Source organism: Syngnathus typhle, linkage group LG14, assembly GCF_033458585.1.
Source record: "Syngnathus typhle isolate RoL2023-S1 ecotype Sweden linkage group LG14, RoL_Styp_1.0, whole genome shotgun sequence".
Lineage (NCBI taxonomy): Eukaryota > Metazoa > Chordata > Actinopteri > Syngnathiformes > Syngnathidae > Syngnathus > Syngnathus typhle.
This window is the reverse complement of record NC_083751.1, coordinates 10,032,208-10,049,923: the sequence shown is the minus strand read 5'-3', so window position 1 is coordinate 10,049,923 and position 17,716 is coordinate 10,032,208. Positions and strand designations below refer to the sequence as shown.

General features: G+C 45.0%; 1 protein-coding gene across 3 annotated transcripts; it reads left to right on the top strand.

The window, feature by feature from the left end:
- Positions 1-973: 973 nt before the first annotated feature.
- Positions 974-17,657, top strand: atp11b (ATPase phospholipid transporting 11B). Of its 3 annotated transcripts, XM_061296324.1 has the most exons (30): positions 976-1,343; positions 2,851-2,967; positions 3,224-3,313; positions 3,958-4,038; positions 4,163-4,270; positions 4,349-4,477; positions 4,545-4,648; positions 4,736-4,783; positions 4,865-4,929; positions 5,044-5,125; positions 5,231-5,381; positions 5,461-5,658; positions 5,748-5,906; positions 5,985-6,172; positions 6,254-6,322; positions 6,485-6,558; positions 7,180-7,283; positions 7,362-7,543; positions 7,638-7,841; positions 7,923-8,076; positions 8,143-8,245; positions 8,323-8,468; positions 8,546-8,605; positions 8,711-8,838; positions 8,903-9,041; positions 9,449-9,514; positions 9,633-9,736; positions 9,804-9,969; positions 13,316-13,479; positions 15,356-17,657. In XM_061296324.1, exons 1-30 carry the CDS (start codon positions 1,317-1,319, stop codon positions 15,435-15,437), a joined length of 3,492 nt encoding a protein of 1,163 aa, XP_061152308.1. In that variant the 5' UTR covers positions 976-1,316; the 3' UTR covers positions 15,438-17,657. The 3 variants fall into 3 exon arrangements, with proteins under 3 accessions (XP_061152309.1, XP_061152307.1, XP_061152308.1); XM_061296325.1 differs by lacking the exon at positions 15,356-17,657 and adding an exon at positions 12,211-12,352 and having other exon boundaries at positions 974-1,343; positions 5,748-6,172; positions 13,316-13,455; XM_061296323.1 differs by having other exon boundaries at positions 975-1,343; positions 5,748-6,172.
- The last annotated feature ends 59 nt before the right edge of the window (positions 17,658-17,716 follow it).

Genomic DNA, 17,716 nt, shown 5'->3' with positions numbered 1-17,716 from the left:
CTGATAGAGCACTCCAAATTGCCCGTAGGTGTGAGTGCGAATGGTTGTTCGTCTCTGTGCGCCCTGCGATTGGCTGGCAACCGGTTCAGGGTGTCCCCCGCCTACTGCCTGATGACTGCTGGGACAGGCTCCAGCACACCCGTGACCCCCGTAGGGACAAGCGGTACAGGAAACGGATGGATGGATGGATGGTTGGATAATTAAAATAAAAGTCTAAAATTAAACAAAATAACAACAAAATGGCGATTGTATATAATTGACATAAAAATGTATCCTTACTTTTTATTTTGCTTAAGTGCATTTCAGAAACAGTAGTTTTACAACAGTCATTTAGTTTGACAAACATTAAAATATCAAATTTAAATTGGCACAAATGTTAGCGCAAATATTTCTATTTTACTTATATCTTTAAAAGCTGTAGCCGTTCTGTAAAGCAGGAAAGCCAATTTTCCCACACGACCACAACAAAGTTAAATTGCCCTAATTAAAATGTTGTCCAGGTTTTCCCGCTTTGAAAGTTTGAGTTCACGTAACGTTTGTTTTGTTCAGCTATTGTCAACTGGTGGTCCGCGGTCATCTCGTGGTCCGTGGCGCTATTGCAGGTGGCCGCGAAATTGGAAATGGAAAATAATTTGTAACACATTTAAAAATAAAATGTATTTATTGTTTAGACTTGATTTACTTTCGAGCTAATTTTGTGAATCATTTACCCATCCAAAATATGGCCAATGTAGCTGAGATCCCCAAATTAGACATACAGATGCAAATAAATAGCCTGTATAGGTCTATCTTCCTTCGGTGCAAAATAAAATAATATTGCACCAAAGCAGTGGTCCCCGAGTTGCTTCTTGATTATAATGGTGGTCCCTTGGACAAAATCAGTTGAAAACACCTAGTTTGGTTTACAGTCAGTGCGCTTTTCGGTCGGCCAACAGTGGGCGCTGCAAAGCTGCCTGGAGCGCGTCAACTGCGCAGATCCGAGCTCGAAACAGCAGCGGCAGACAGTGCGAGAAGAGAAAAGAGCTGAGCTGAGCCGAGCCAAACTGAGCTTAGATGTAGCGTAGCTTCCTGGGACTTGGTGTGATCGGTCGTGTGTCACATTTACCGAGGAACGTTGGTGCAAATTTCTCCGCAAAAGGAAATATCCGCCTGTCATTCTTGCACAATGTCGCTGTATGAATGTGCGGCGTAATGCGATCGAAAAGAGTTGCCTTTGCGGGCAATCATTTATGTTTTGGGGCGTTTTTTCTGCGAGTAGCTAGTTGCTAGTGCTGGCTAGCGGCTGTTGCGGCTACTTGGGACGTCTTTTTGCAAGGATGCTACGATGGCTACGACAGCAGCTGGTAAGATTTCTGCAGTAAGCTTCTCATCGCGATCGCCGCAAAGTGCATTTAATACGCGTCGCTTCAATGGCCGATGAGAGTCGTCCACAGAAATATGTGGACGAACTTTAGTTGGCCAATTTGCGAGCTAGGCTCACCAAATTGTTCACTCCTTGTTAGTTGTTCATGATGTGTCGAAACGAACTGTCAGCCCGTGCTCCAGCAATGCAGACAGCTAGCGAACGTCAAGTTGTTGGAAATAATTAGACAATGTAGCAAAAAAAGGACGATCGGGTGTGTTGACGTTTGTCAGCATTGGCTTGCTTTCCAGCTGCCACAAAAAGAGAAACTCAGACCGGCTTGTAGTTCATTTGTTCAACTTTTCTCAAGTCCATTGGAAGTTTTGGTTCAGCTGGTCTCAGGTAGCGTTTGCCTTTGCATTACGTTCCTTGCCATTTTGTACGATTTGTACTCGTGCCAAGACGAAATGCAAACCAACAGTTAGTTCCCTTCCGATGACGCGGCAACCCAGATCGTTCTCCGGGTTCTTAGGCGTTACAATTCTGCACTGGTGGTTTGACATTTGAAGGCTTTGCTCGGTCAAGCTAACTCATCATTAATATATTCGCATATTTGTTGACATTGAATGGGTGTGTGACGTTGCTTTGTCACGCTAAACAAATGTTGAAGGTATCACCTGAGCTGTGTTCAATCTCCGGACACTTGAAACACGAATTGACGTGATCACGTAGGTAACAATAATGAATGTGCTACTATCGAGTATGCATTGTAGCAATGTTGCAAAATTAGTGATAAGCAAAGCTCATTGATTATTTTCAGCATCACGTGATTCTGTCAGCTTCTGCGTGAAACCTTTCAATTAAAATTTCTATGTGGAGACGCCCGTCGTTGACAAAATTCAGATTCCACAGCTCCCAAGCAAACACTGTCAAATGGTTTGCGACGTCATGTGACGATTGCATGCCTTCCACTGACAGTGAATGAGTGAATGAATGAATGAATGAATGAATGAATGAATGAATTCACTTGTCCAGTTGTGCTACAGGAGCAAATGTACAACTAAAAATTCAAGTTGTGCATTTTACACCTTTTGCTCAACTTTGTCAGCTTCAGCAAGATCTTATTTGCTAATTTCCGACACCTCTCACGACTGCCTGTTGGAACTGCGGCTGCTACTTTGAATTAAGGCAATTAGTTTGTCTGAAGCCTTGCTTGACTTATTATTTATCTGATGATTTGCGGTGACATAAAGCCTCATTAGGAACAAGACTACAAGTGGTTAATTTGAATGAGTCCTCACGGACAAATCTGCTGGACAGGCTCTTCGTGTCTTCCTTCATCAGCCTCTGCTCACGCCGCTCGTGTTCTTTTCACAAGGGTCCACAACGGTAGTGTTGCACTTGAAAAGAATGATTTTGCAACTAGTTTGCATACTGTAGCTGTGAACTTCCCCAAATGTCTGATGGCGCAAATAAACGGCAACTTTTCTCCTTGCCTTTGTCTGCAGGGCTTTGACCCCCCACATCAAAGTGACACCAGAACGGTCTATGTAGCAAACAGGTTCCCCCAACATGGGCACTACATACCTCAACGTTTTGCTGACAACAGAATCATATCGTCAAAGGTACCGTTGTTTGATTGTAACCGTGTGATGTGTGAGGTGTGTGACTTTTAAGCTATAGAGATCTTTCTTTAAAATGATCTCTCATTTTATTGTTTCAAAAGTAATAGTGGTATCGGTACTTGGTATCAGTGTATACTTAAGAATTGAGTAATGGTATTTTTATCGGGCTGAAAGGGATATTGGGACTTCCATCGGTTGAAATGCAAGCTTGGCATCATGTTTAAGGTTCAGACAATATTTTCTTCTTCTGTTGCAGTATACTATTTGGAATTTTGTCCCTAAAAATCTGTTTGAGCAGTTCAGGAGGATAGCCAACTTTTACTTCCTCATCATTTTCCTTGTCCAGGTAAACACACACACACACAACACACAAACGCGCGCACACACACACACACATTGATAAGGGTCTTTCCCCCGCTGGCTATAAAAAGTGCGAGCATGAGAAGTGGAGCAAGAGTGACTCAGCAACTTGTGGGCCACCACTAGGAGGTCCGGTTCTGTTCTGATATGCTGCACCCATCAGTACGATCAAGGCATCAGTGCCCCTGCCCAAGTTGAAATTTTTTCAGAGTGCTCGTCGGTTCTCGGAGCTTGTGTAGTGAAGCCCGAGCAATTGACTTGACAATTTTGTAAAAGGCTAAAGTTTGGCCCGCTTGGATTGTCAGGGACGCTTAAGTCATATTTGCCTGCCGGAATAAAAGACCCCTTTGCGTCTCGACATTGTGAAAAGACAAACGGGACTATTTTTTCAACGAGCCGAGATGGATAACGAGATTTGTGTTCCTCTCCGCTTTTCACGCTATAGTGTTATGGTGGTGTTTTATCGCCAGGCAAAATGAGCGACTATGAAATATTTCACAACCACTTAATCCTCTTTGCAATGACAAGTGCAAATTACCAAATGCGTAAAAGCCAAACGGCTTCACGTGCCTGTCTTATAACTACAATGAATGCATGATTGGATCATGTTTACACCATTTGTGTTTCCAGTTAATGATCGACACTCCGACTTCCCCAGTCACAAGCGGTCTGCCTCTTTTCTTTGTCATCACAGTCACGGCCATCAAGCAGGTGAGAACTTCTGCTCAGTTATTTCCCTTTCAAAACGCCAAGCTAACAATAGTCAGCTTCTGGTCGGGAGGGGCGGGGCTTGATTGATTCTGTTGCGTAATCCTATTTGATGTCTGTCTGGCAGGGCTATGAAGACTGGCTGAGACACAAAGCCGACAATGAGGTGAACGGGGCTCCCGTCTTTGTGGTCCGCAGCGGAAGCCTGGTCCAGACTAGATCCAAGAACATCAGGGTACGAGCCAAGCCCTTGTCAAATATTTTGACAACGTCATCAAATGCGTACATTTTTCTGCCGCATTCCCTCCCGCAGGTGGGGGATATCGTTCGTGTAGCCAAAGATGAGACCTTCCCGGCCGATCTGGTGTTGCTCTCGTCCGAGCGTTGCGACGGCACCTGTCACATCACCACCACCAGCCTCGACGGCGAGACCAATCTCAAGGTATGCGCTATCAATGTCTGATTGTGTGAGAAAAGATGAAGCGGGTTTTGAGTGTCCATTCTTGCAGACGCACTACTCCGTGGCGGAGACGGCCGTGTGTCAGTCGGTGTCGCAACTGGAGACCTTGCAGGCCGTGGTGGAGTGTCAGCAACCCGAAGCCGACCTCTACAGGTCGGTTATTTTAGTCACCGCACAAAGGGCAAAACTAGTTTGCCGGAATCGCCATCCCGCTAAAAGGCCGGATCTGATCCCTTCCAGGTTTGTCGGTCGAATGACGGTGACTCACCACGGCGAGGACGTTGTCAGGTGAGATGTTCCTCAATTTTATTTTAATTGGAATATTTCTTTCCAAATGGCCTTTAAGACGTTGTTTCCACCGTTTGTCAGACCGCTGGGGCCGGAAAACTTGTTGCTACGAGGAGCCAGGTTAAAAAATACCAAAGAGATATTTGGTGAGTCACAATTACAAAATAATGTTTGAGCTGAAATGCTTGAGAAGCTTGTCAACACTATTATAGCTCAAAATGTTGCTTAAAGGAACCAAGTCCGTTCAACTACTTGTGCAGGTGTTGCGGTTTATACCGGCATGGAGTCCAAAATGGCCCTCAACTACAAATGCAAGTCTCAGAAACGCTCTGCCGTAGAGAAGTGAGCATGTTTTAATTCTTCCTTTTTTTTTTCTTTTTTTTTTCTCTTCTTTTTTTTTTTTACACTAGTCAGGTGTGTGTTTTTAAATGTGTGTTCTGGTTTCAGATCTATGAATACCTTCCTGATTATCTACTTGGGCATCCTGTTGCTGGAGGCTGTCCTCAGCACCATCCTGAAGTACGCCTGGCAGGCTGAGGACAAATGGGACGAGCCCTTCTACAACCAAAAGACTGACCAAGAGAAAAACAGCAGCCCGGTAAGCTGACCACATCTCACCAAGTCTGAGGAGTCGCTACAAGTGCCTTTTTTTTTTTTTTTTTTTTTACATCCTACAGATCCTGAAATTCATCTCAGACTTCTTGGCATTCCTGGTTCTCTACAATTTCATCATTCCCATCTCGCTCTATGTTACTGTGGAGATGCAGAAGTTCCTGGGCTCCTTTTTTATAGGCTGGGATTTGGATCTTTACCATAAGGAGAGTGACCAGAAAGCTCAGGTCAACACCTCAGACCTCAACGAAGAACTCGGCCAGGTGTGAGATCGAGAAAAGGAAAAATGTTTTTCCAAGCCGACAAATTGGCTGAATGTTGCACTTTTTCTGGCAACGTTGTGTTGTGCCAGGTGGAGTACGTGTTTACCGACAAGACGGGCACGCTAACGGAAAACGAAATGCAATTCCGAGAGTGCTCCATCAATGGGATCAAATATCGGGAAGTGAATGGCAAACTCGTGCCGGAGGGTCGAACGGATGACTCACCAGATGGCTCCGCACCCAATTTGGTAATCTTGGCTCGGGTGTTAGTGAATTTCAAATATAAATGTGCTCATTGTCTTCCCCCTGCTCTCCCCAACATTCAGGACGGGGAGGAATTGTTATTCTTTCAAGCGGTGTCGTTGTGTCACACGGTCCAGATCAGTTACGACCAGCCGGACTGCCTTTCCGGGGCTGGAGACCCGTTCTGCCACGTGAACGGATTTTCTGCCAACGAAATGGAATATTATGCCTCTTCACCTGATGAGAAGGCGCTCGTAGAGGCAGCCAAGAGGTAAAGTTGAAGTTGCGGCACTGCGCGGTCCACTTCCTAACACAGTTTTAACACTGTGTTGTTTTTTTCCCCCATCTCTAGAATCGGCGTGGCCTTCACTGGTATCAGAGGCGATACGATGGAAATCAAAACTTTTGGCAAAGCAGAGAAGTAGGTTGTCCCAAAGTGTCACAAAATGTTTTTTTTGATCTCTTCACTGTCGTCTCAGCAGTTTATAACAATGAACTCTTGATTCGACGGCCGCTTATAATAAGCGTGTTCATGACCCAATTTCAAGCTTTTCCATGTTTTTTTATTTTTTCCCGTTTACAGATACAAACTGCTTCATGTGTTAGAGTTTGATGCAAACCGCAGAAGGATGAGTGTCATACTCGAGACGCCTGCAGGTATCCTCACTTTTTTTCGATTGTTGAAAGGATGGACGTTGACAAACTTTTTTTAAGTACCGGACAAAAAGTTTTTTAAGTACCGGACAAAACGTTTTTTAAGTACCGGAGAAAGTACTGAAAAAAACTACCGATAATCATTAACAGCTAATTTATTTTTTTAAACATATGGCTTCAGAATTTTTTTTCTTAAGATTTTTTTAAATAAATGAAGAGTTTTGTTGTAAATGTTATGATGTAATTCCACCTTTTGATTGTTGAAAGGATGGACATGTTGACAAACTTTTTTAACTACTGAAAAAAACTACCGATAATCATTAACAGCAATTTTTTTTTTTTTAACATTTGGCTTCTGAATTTTTTTTCTTAAGAGTTTTTCTTTTTTTTTTTTTTTTAAAGAGTTTTGTTGTAAATGTTAATTTGATGTAATCCCATCTTTTGATTGTTGAAAGGATGGACATGTTGACAAACATTTTTAAGTACCGAACAAAACTATTTTAAATCATTAACAGCTGATTTTTATTTAACATATGTCTCCGATTTTCGAAGAGTAATACATTAGTTTTGTTGGAAATGTGGATTTGATGTCAACCTGCCTTTTGTTTTCCTTCCATGGTGGAGGTGGCAAAGTGCTGTTCACCAAGGGAGCAGAGTCGTCCGTGCTACCTTTTGCCACTAGCGGGGAGATAGAAAAGACGAGAATTCACATCGACGAGTTTGCCTTGGTGAGTAACGTAACGATTAACTTTTTGTACATGTGTTGAACCTGAGGATGTAATGTTTTTTCCCTTTTTTTGCCGCAGAGAGGGTTACGAACGCTGGTGGTAGCATGTCGCCACTTCATCCCCGAAGATTACGTTGAAGTGGAGCGAATTTTGAACAGCGCCCGCACCGCGCTGCAACAGAGGGAAGAGCGACTGCAGCAGGCCTTCGGCGAGATCGAAAAAAACCTGAAAGTCCTCGGCGCAACCGGGGTGGAAGACAAGTGAGGAGTTTTTCGCACATCGAAGACATTGTTACTTTCATTGTTACTTTTCTGTCTTAAGTTGTTTAGCTCATCTACGCGTTCCACCTTTCAGACTCCAAGAGAAAGTTCAGGAGACCATCGAGGCTCTGCGCCTAGCGGGAATCAAAGTCTGGGTGCTGACGGGTGACAAACACGAGACGGCGGTGAGCGTCAGCCTGTCCTGCGGCCACTTCCATAGAACTATGAACATCCTGGAGTTGCTGCAGCAACGCTCCGACAACGAGTGCGCCGAGCAGCTCCGACGACTGGCCCGGAGGTGAACCGAGATGCGTTTTTTTCACGGACGACGATCGCATTCGACAATTGGAACTCAAAGTGTTCGTTTGCGCTTTGCTAGGATCAAAGAGGACCACGTCATCCAGCACGGACTGGTCGTGGATGGAGCCAGTTTGTCTTTAGCGTTGCGGGAACACGAAAAGCTCTTCATGGAAGTTTCCAAAAAGTGTTCAGCGGTGCTTTGCTGCCGCATGGCCCCGCTGCAGAAGGCAAAGGTAACAGTCACGTGACTTGTGTCATGTGACCAGACCTTCAAAATATGGTTCTTTTGTTTTGTTCAGGTGGTGCGTCTTTTAAAAACCTCCCCAGAGAAACCAATCACCTTGGCAGTTGGGGATGGCGCCAACGACGTCAGCATGATTCAAGAAGCCCACGTTGGCATAGGTACAAGCCCCGCCCCTACTCCTTAGACTTTTTTTTTACATTTGAGCTTGCCCCGACGGCCGTTTGTGTCACTGCAGGGATCATGGGAAAGGAAGGTCGGCAGGCCGTGAGAAACAGCGACTATGCAATCGCCAGATTTCGCTTTCTGGCCAAACTGCTCTTGGTCCACGGTCACTTCTACTACATTCGAATAGCCACACTTGTGCAATACTTTTTCTACAAGGTCAGTCTTGCCCAAACAAAATGAAGAGCGGGCACCTTTCCACTAGATTAAACGCAAACTTGCTTTTTCCTTTATAGAATGTGTGTTTTATCACGCCACAGTTTTTATACCAGTTCTTCTGCCTGTTTTCACAACAAGTAAGTTTATTTTTCATTCTCGCACAACGCCGCTCGTGGGCGACTTGAAAAGTTGTGCTTGTTTTCAATTGTGTGTACTGAAGCTCACTCCTGTCTCTGTGTCAGACTCTGTACGACAGCGTGTACCTGACGCTCTACAACATCTGCTTCACCTCGCTGCCCATCCTGGTCTACAGCCTCTTTGAACAGCTCGTTCACCCGCACGTTCTGCAGAGCAAGCCCGTCTTGTACAGGTAGGCGGTCGCTCCATGTTAGCATGCGCGCTACACATTTTGGTTGCTTCCATCTTTCTTCCAGGGACATCAGCCGCAACTCTCTGCTATCGGTGCGGACGTTCCTCTACTGGACTCTGTTGGGCTTTTGTCACGCCTTTGTCTTCTTCTTTGGATCCTACATATTGATGGGCGAAGACACCAGCCTTTTGGGCAACGGACAGGTGTGTGTCACATTTTGTCCAAAAATCCCCACTGCTTTACTTCTGTCCATTTCCTGATCTTTGCTGTTTCCCTTATCTCAAGGTTTTACTATGAAGCGGTTTCATTCTCAAGTTGAATTTGTTTGACTTTTCTAAACCGTTTTTCTTCATTTCATCGGTGTCGTCGTAACCGCTGCTGACTTTGCTCACTTCTCTTCTCTTGCTACCTTTTCACGGACTCCTGCATGATTTCAGATCTTGCGAGCTAACAGGCAGCTGGTAAGCGTGAACGCTACATTTGAAGGCTGTCTAATGGGCGAGCAGAGAGCGAGCGAGAGGGGGGGGGGGGGGGGTTATTCACGACTGATGCCAAGAAACAATGACTCAGATTGTGTTGATAACACACATTGTTTTTTTGTCACTTGCAGATGTTTGGCAATTGGACATTTGGAACGCTGGTCTTCACGGTGATGGTTATCACAGTCACTTTGAAGGTGAAGGATTGAAAATGTTTTGCACTTGTGGCTTTTCAAAGTTTTGCTCAGGTCTTGATTTTTGAAGGATCGCTGTCGATAGAAACATTCAACATCTGTCTGTCTATTCCAATGCCAGCTTGCGTTAGAGACTCACTTCTGGACATGGATGAACCATTTTGTGACGTGGGGCTCCATCGCCTTCTACTTCATCTTCTCTCTCTTCTATGGAGGAATCATCTGGTAAGAGATGAACAGCCTGTGACGTTTTCAGTATCATTTGTCTTGATCGTTTTTCCATCTCTCGCAGGCCGTTCCTCCACACGCAGGACATGTATTTTGTATTTGTGCAACTGCTGTCCAGCGGCTCCGCTTGGTTCGCCATCATCCTCATCGTGGCAACGTGCCTCTTTCCGGACGTGGTGAAGAAGGTCTTCTACCGACACCTGCGGCCCACCAGCACGCAGAAAAGTCAGGTAGAGCAGGGCCATCAATGCGATGGAAGTCACTGACGCCATTTGGGGAGGGGGGGGATTACTCTTATACCTCTGACTTTCATTTTAGCTTTTGACACACTCCATCAGTGAGTCAAGGAGCATCAATTACCCTTTGCCCCCCCTGTAGGAAGTGACTGTTTAATAATTACTCAGCTTAAAATGTAACTACGAAGAAAAGCTAAGCGAAATCTTCTCCGAGGACATATTACGCATTTAGGCTGGAAGTCAAAGCGGGACAATCGGTGTATGAGGTCTTTCTGCAGGAAACAATTTTCACGCCTTGTTTGTCTGAGGAAAGAAAAAATCCAATCTTGTCTGTGTCTGCTCTAACGTTGTTGTCCTCGTGTGTGCGTGTGTGTGGTTTTCTCAATGTCTAACCTTTTTGTGTGCTTTCACTCCTTTCCCGGTGTAGATGTATTCCGACTGTGTGGCAATAGGTGATGACTTCATCGCTCTTCAGCCTCTGTCCAGAGCCAAGAATCAGCTGGGCAAAATTAGGTAGAGGTCATGAGACAGAGTTAGCCACCAGTTTGCGTTTAAGTCCAATCATTTGTTTTGTTCATTTGGGGGAGCTTTGCAAACGCAATAAGACATTTGAAAAATGGAGGAAAATGCCGTTTGCAAACCTCGTATCGATTTTGTGACCGCGCGGAAAAGCCAACTCGCATCGTCACGATTGAAAGAGAGAAGAAGGTTGTGGTGCGAGGCGATCAAAAAGGCTCATCCGTCATTTCATTCTGCACACGCCTTGCTTTTTAGCAGATGTGACTTCCGTTTGCATGCTTCCATTATCACCATTCCCGCTGCAAGGACGGATGAATGACGGCTGCTCGTCCTTTTGAGTCATTACGAGTTTAAAGAACGCGGCCATGGCTAGTGAGCATAAGTTGAACCGTCTGACCATCTGGAAGAGGTTACCATCTTCTAGTGCAGGGGTGTCGAACTCATTTTATTTTGCGGGCTACATTATAGTCCGTTTCTTTCGGAGGGCCATGAAGACTGTCAACCCAGATAAATGTACGTATGAGCACCTCATATTGTATACAGTATAAGCTACAAAAAAAACGGACAAATAACTTTTCAAACCAGACTAGTAAAAACTGGTCAAATATTTAAAAAAAGTATATATTTTTAAAAGTGAAGACAATTTGCAATTCTAGTAATGACACGAATTTGATGCACAATTTGTCTTCGCAGGCCAATGATGTGGCGGGCCGTATCTGGGCCCCCGGGCCTTGAGTTTGACACCTGTGTTCTAGCGTGTTAGCGTCTTAGCTCATGACGTCGAGCATTGCCTCAAAAGATGACGAGTCCTTAAGAACGCCCTCTGTGTGTCCCAGTTGTTCACTTGCATGTGATCACAGCGCAAGACGGCTGCATGACGGGACACTACGGAAACGAGCATGCCGCCGCTGCTGCATGAGCAGATTACTTTTTTTAATTGCACTCAACGGGGGCAGGGCAATTTGCAAACTCCAATTAAATGTCGTGCTAGTGCAAAGGTCAACCCCAGTCTGTTCTGTAACAATGGTTGAACTTTTAATGACGATTATATTTGGAATAACTCCTTCAAGAGTCACCTCTGATCACAAAACGTTTAAGTACAGACAATGTTTCCGTGCCATTTTGCGATTAATAAATTCAGTAAGATGACCATGCAATTATTAGCAAAGAGAAACACCCAAAAATAATTTCAAAACGCTCAACAAATGAGAAGTAATAATAATAGTAATGTCCTAATTTGGCCTCGTTCTAATCGTGTCGCACATAATAAACAGAGAAGTCAGGTCTCAGCCTTTCGAGTTCTGCATTTTGAATGAATTTTGTTCTCCTCTCTATCTGTCTAATTAGATCCCAGTTACAAAAGGCTCTCGTGTTTTTTTTTCTTGAATTGTTTGCTTTTTCTAGTCTCAGCAGCAGCTTCATTATTCTGCATGCCTGACTGTGTGCGTGTGTGTGCGTGTCCTTCCCTTCACACTTGCTCTTTTTATGCCTCCACTCGCCGATTGCTTCTTAGCTGTTCCACAGTCCGAAATGAAAGCCCGGTCACAATTCCTGACTTTCAGTCTTTGTGATTTGGCTCTTGTGAAATGAAGGATTTGCTACGAGCTGGCCGTTCTTTGTTTGCGTGTGGCGACCTTCGCTTGTTTCCCCGAGTGTCCAAAAGGTTCGAGGTGGCTGAGCCGTGAGCTGTTCTCACCGACATCTTGTGTCCTTCAGATGGAAAAGGGCGAGGGTTCAGTCGGCCCAGAATATGACTCTGTTAAGGCCCGTCGGCGCCCAGGGGAGGACAATTGGCACCTGCTAGCTGCTTCTCCTCCCCCCGCTGCCCCCAGCCCAGAGCCTTGATAGCCCACCCTAGGTAGTAACGTTCCACTCTGTCGTTGTATTGTAGCGCCGACGTGACATCCCACCTGCCTGCGTCCTCCCCCCCACACACACGTGTCGAAACCTTTCATTTGATTGCGTTGCCACGTTTTGGGTCATCTCCATCCCATTGTTTGGTTGTGATGTGCAACTCTGACCGCCCTCGCCCACCTCCCACGTCTCGTTTTCGAGTTAAGAATGTAAGCGGCATGCTGAAATCTTTGGAGTCGTGTTTTCTTTGAGCCACACTGTATGCTGCCTGCTCGTATCCGTGACTATGTTCAGTCTTTAATCGTCTGATGTCTACTTTTTTTTTTTTTTTTTTTTTAAATAGTGGTTTTACAGATGACTCAAATGACTCACCAAGTTAGAGCGAACAGAATCAATTTATAAGATGACTTTATTTATAGTCCAGGTTTTAGGGTTTTGAGACCACTAAACTGAAATGAACTTTGACCACTACACTTGCATTTACTGTTTGGTTTTTTTTATCACTTGTTTTTGTATTCGTCGATAACCTGCTGCTATGCAGATATTTGAGTATCTTTGCGTCAGCGTCATTTATTATTCCTCGAAAATGTCTATTTAACAAGAGGATTTTTTAGCTCACGGTCTGTTCATCTTCGGTTCAAGCTCACAGTTGTCAAATTCAGAGCCTCGTCAAGTAAAAAAAAAATAATAATTGCAATTTTGTAAGCAGAAAATTCGTTGTGGCTTTATCATCCAAGACGCCGATTAGCTAGCCAAAGGTTTTCTTGTCCTTGTGCTTCTAAATTTGTTTCTTCATTTGACCATTTCAGTGCCATTTGGTAGCATGCTTTGATTGTCGTCCATTCCGATGTGCTGCCAAGTCGCCTCCATTGCCTGCCTTTGAGTAGCGTAGCCATTTTGATTGCGTCACTAACGGATTCTCCTCCCTACATCTTCCTCTACTCTGCTTTATTTTTCACTCCTGCAGTCTTTATCAGCCCCCCAGGCCAAGGCGCTCAGCTGCGTGGAATCCTTGTGCTGCTACCAACACGGGCAAAGCGGCTGTTCCCGCCTGGTCGGCCTCCTGGAGCAAATGAGCGGACGTTGCCCGCCCGCCGGCGACCGTTGCGAGTCATCCGGCCGCAGCAACAGGTGGGCCAGGGCGACAGCGGCATCAAACATGCTTTCAAATATTAATCATAATGTGGCTCATGCGAGCGCTTGAGCCAAGTGAATGCTAAAGGCGCCTAACTTGCATCAACTCCAATGTGGAAATAGTCAACTCTGGCCGAGCCAAAAGTGTCAACCTATAATCTCGGCACTAATATATTTAACGACACTTTGATCTCAACCAGTCCTACTATATGGGTACGCAACGGCTCGTAATATGACGCACTATGTAACTTTGTCTGTGTTGGCCCTTCATTAGCATGTTTGTCATTGCTAGCAACGTCCTGTGTGCCTACGCAACAGCCCCGTTCATCAAGCCACCTTTCAGGGACACTTTACGATGCACTTTAACTTCTATAAAAGCCAGTGAAGATTAGATTTTCTTTTGATAATGCCCACAAAAAAATCATTTTTTGTCTTTGGCCTACATTATACTGTGTTCAAAAATTAACTAAACATTGGAAAATACCAAAAGTGAAGTTAATCATGCACTGCAGACTTAACTCAACCGTCATTTTCTAATGATGGTATAATGTAGGCCAAATGCTAAAAAATATATTTTTATTTTTTACTTGATAATGCACAAGTCAATACTTTTCGAGTAGTTTCATTTGAGGCAGATCTTCTCGTTTTCTTCTCTGAACTACATACTTATTAAAGTTGGAGGCCAGTTTGCGTAACAATCTCATTAACCCACGAGACCTTCAATTATTCAGAAAATAATTAGTGCGCCATTCCAATGTGATAATCTCCTCGGGCCGTCTGTCGTGCAAAAGATTGGCCTCACCTTTGCATTGCGGTGGATTTTTCAAATTTAGTTGGGAGTCTAAACTGCGACTTGCAAGATGGACCCGTCGTTGCACGCGGTGGCCTTCATGTTGCGTGTTCTTTGGCAAATGTGGGCTTTTGTGCCCCTCGCCTCCCCCCGACAAATGTCAAAAATCTTCCTGCTCTGTTTACCGCTCTGTTTTGTTTTTCCTCGGGATTGGGTCATAACATTTTATCCCGCCAGTGGTTTCGTGGCTGTCGAGCGGAGCGGGACATGCTGCCGCGAGCTCCATCTTGACCCGGCTGAGCTCAACTGCCGCGCTGTATTTTTTTTCAGTTTGAGTCAAGTCGCTGGGCGGCTTGGCCTTTTCTGGCCTTTAGCAGGGCTTAAAACGGTTGTCTTTATCTTGGCAAATGGAGATCAATTGAAAAGTCAAAAGACTCCAAAGTTTGGCTTTGTAGATTAGACGTCAGAATGTGGTTCTTTTGCTTTTTTTTTTTTTTTTTTTTTTTTTTAAATCACTAATTATTTCTCTTTGTAATCATTATTTTGATTCGGGTTGAGTAGATGAAGTCACATGTGCTTGCTCCCTCTGAGACACTGGCGGAGCTAGGAGTATTTTTCATTGGGGGGGGGGGGGGCAAGGATACCACAGAGCAGGGGTGCCAAACAAATTTTTATCGCAGGCCGCATTGTAATACTAGTTTCCTTCAGAGGGACATTCTGACAACCCAAATAAATGTATCAACGTGTCGTATTATATACAGTACAGAGTACATTGGTGTTTGCGGGCCAAATATAATTACATTCTGGACCAAAATTGGCCCACGGGCCAAAGACTGACACCCCTGCCTCAGAGGGTCCGCAAAACATTTTGAATGGGGCTTCAGTACTCAACCCGCATCCTGTTGCACTTTTCCATCATCCTTCATTGACGCCTCTTCTTTCCCACTTGCTAGCGCCGGTTCTAATTCTGAGAAAAGGTGATTAGCAAATGAACAAGGCAGCTGCCGGGCCGCCCCTTTGTGCTCCTGCCCGCCTGCAGCACGGCCGCCGTCCTAATCCTCGGTTACTGCTGCCTCGTTTCAGGTCTTGGGCTGACGGAGACAACTTCTACTCCAACGATCGTAGTGTCCTGACGCTGTCCCCCATCGAAGTCGCCCACTGCTGAGCTGCCCCCCTCCTCACCCCCCACCCCACCCTCCCTTCTAAGCTTACTTAGTCATGAGTCCATTGCGGAAGTGGACTCAGCTGAAGCTGCTGCTCCTGAAACCAAAGGACTGCTGGGCACCTTAATAATTGAAGGTCCTCAGCAGTGCATGAACTTCATTTGAGGAGACAACGCTGCTTGAAGGACATTGCACACTTCATGGCCAGCTTGCACTATGACACTCCTTGCCCTCATTGCTAATACAATTCAGTACGTCGTCATCTTTCTCACATGTAGTACTGGCTGACATCTGCCCACTACTAGCGAAATGCTACCAGTGTGGAGAAACGTCTTACAGTTTTGGACGTCTTACTAGTAAGACAATTCAATGGATCGAACGTGCTGAATTGGCATCCTAGTGAGGACAAAGCGTGTACTCATACATGGAGCTCAAACGTCTTCCGTTAGCACTCCCGTTAGCCGTTGGATGGACGGCAGTCACGGCAGACGTTGGCATCTTGTCCCAAAAAGCGCCATGACCTTCGTTGCTCCATCCACATGCAAGCTGCACTTTCTCCTTTCCAGATGGACGTAAGGCCCCTCTCGTAGCATCCGGCAGTTGTCGCCGTCCACGCTTTCCCTTGGGACCGCCGCCACTGGCCGAATCCTTTCCGTGTCGATACCAAAGAGCTGCGTTCTCTTTCGTGCCTACTCGCACACATGCTCGTGCGACTTGCTCGTCTCGATTCTCCCGACCTCAAGGTTACGAAAGCCATAATTTCTTTTCAGGAAGCCCGCTTCTTGTCGTGACTGTAAATAGAGGGCGGCTGTCGTGTTCTTTGCCTTCTTCACTCAGCCCGATAAGGCCAGATGATGCTCGGTCGTGGTTTGCGATGGACGCCTTGGGTAGGCGGGCTGGCTCTTGACTGACGAATGTTTCTGTCTCCCCTCAAAGTCATCGCGTTCATTATTCATTTCATTTGTATTTGTGCTTTGGATCTTCTGTGTTGCTTTCCACCTGGTGGTGACGACGCCCGTGCACCTCGGTGGCCTCGTACCACCTGGGTCTTGTGTTGTTTTTTTTATACATCCAAATAATGCAAATCCATAAATCAGGTTCGGGTGAGTTTGAGAAACCCTACAAGACAACCGTTTTAAACACACAACGAGGTTGGGGTTGGGATGATCCTCCATTGGAAAGCCTTCCACGGTCTGTTATGTTTTCCTCTGTTTTTGTGACATGATTGTTTTTCGTTGTTTGTGTTTGTTCCATCGCAATACTGTTAAGTCAGAGTGCGACGTTGCCACGATGCAAGCATATTGTTGAATTAAACCAAACACGTGAACAATATGCCTCCTTTTCCACTCGCACGCGTTAGCAATGTGCATTTGTTTTTCCCCTCACCCTGTGGACCTCATTGCATTGTAGCTGTCACAGGACCGACTGACAGCAAAGTGCGCTTGCTCAAAGGACCACATTTTGCACATGAAGGTCAATCGTTTTATTTGTTCAGTGTTGGGCAAACCCTTGTCATGATGTCATATGTTCCTTTTGAGCACTCATTATTACACCTGATCGGCAGATGCTTAGCTAGATCAAACTGTGCTATTTCTAAATTATATTCACCAAGAATGTAAGTCTGTACTTAGGAAATCTAGTTTGAATATACAAAAGAAGTTCTTGGAAGGTCAGCTGAATTATAAAAGGCATCCCTCATCTGAGGAGCCATATAGACCAATGCAGTTTATCTTTTTCTATCTATATATCGATCTTGAGGAGATCTGAAGGCTGCTTAGATGTCACCAAAGGTTCCATAGCTGATTCTAGGACATAAATTATTTTTGTGTAATCCAACTGAAATGCTCTCTAATTGGCCAGCGATATGCGATGCATGTATATTGGCCCCTATTTGAAAACAAAGCCCCTTTCAATGAATGCTACGTGCAGTTTTATTTTGCAGTGACAGTGACTGTTCAATTCATTCGGGCTAAATGTTCACGTCACCAGAAGAGTGAGAGTCAATTTGTTCTGATACGAGTTTAGTCTTTGCAGGGCTAAATTAAATAAGCTGGCCAAATGAAAATGTCAACCAAGCATTTGGACTCGTGCAGATAATCACATTCGTCACTCCTGTTGGCTGATGTCTGTTGCCATTCCTCTTGTCTGTAATACTGTCTCACAGCTATAAAGTTTATGGAAATGCTGTTCTATTTATGAAATAAATACATTTCTAAGAAGAATCAAGTTCTTGATTTGTTGACCACAACTCTTCCATGATTAACATTTGCGCTAGTTGTTG

Coding starts and splice junctions, on each gene's coding strand:
- atp11b (XM_061296323.1), top strand. CDS start 1,317: ATGCTACGATGGCTACGACAGCAGCTG. Junction 5,382..5,460: donor AAGAGAAAAACAGCAGCCCG/GTAAGCTGACCA, acceptor TACATCCTACAG/ATCCTGAAATTCATCTCAGA. Junction 7,544..7,637: donor GCAACCGGGGTGGAAGACAA/GTGAGGAGTTTT, acceptor TCCACCTTTCAG/ACTCCAAGAGAAAGTTCAGG.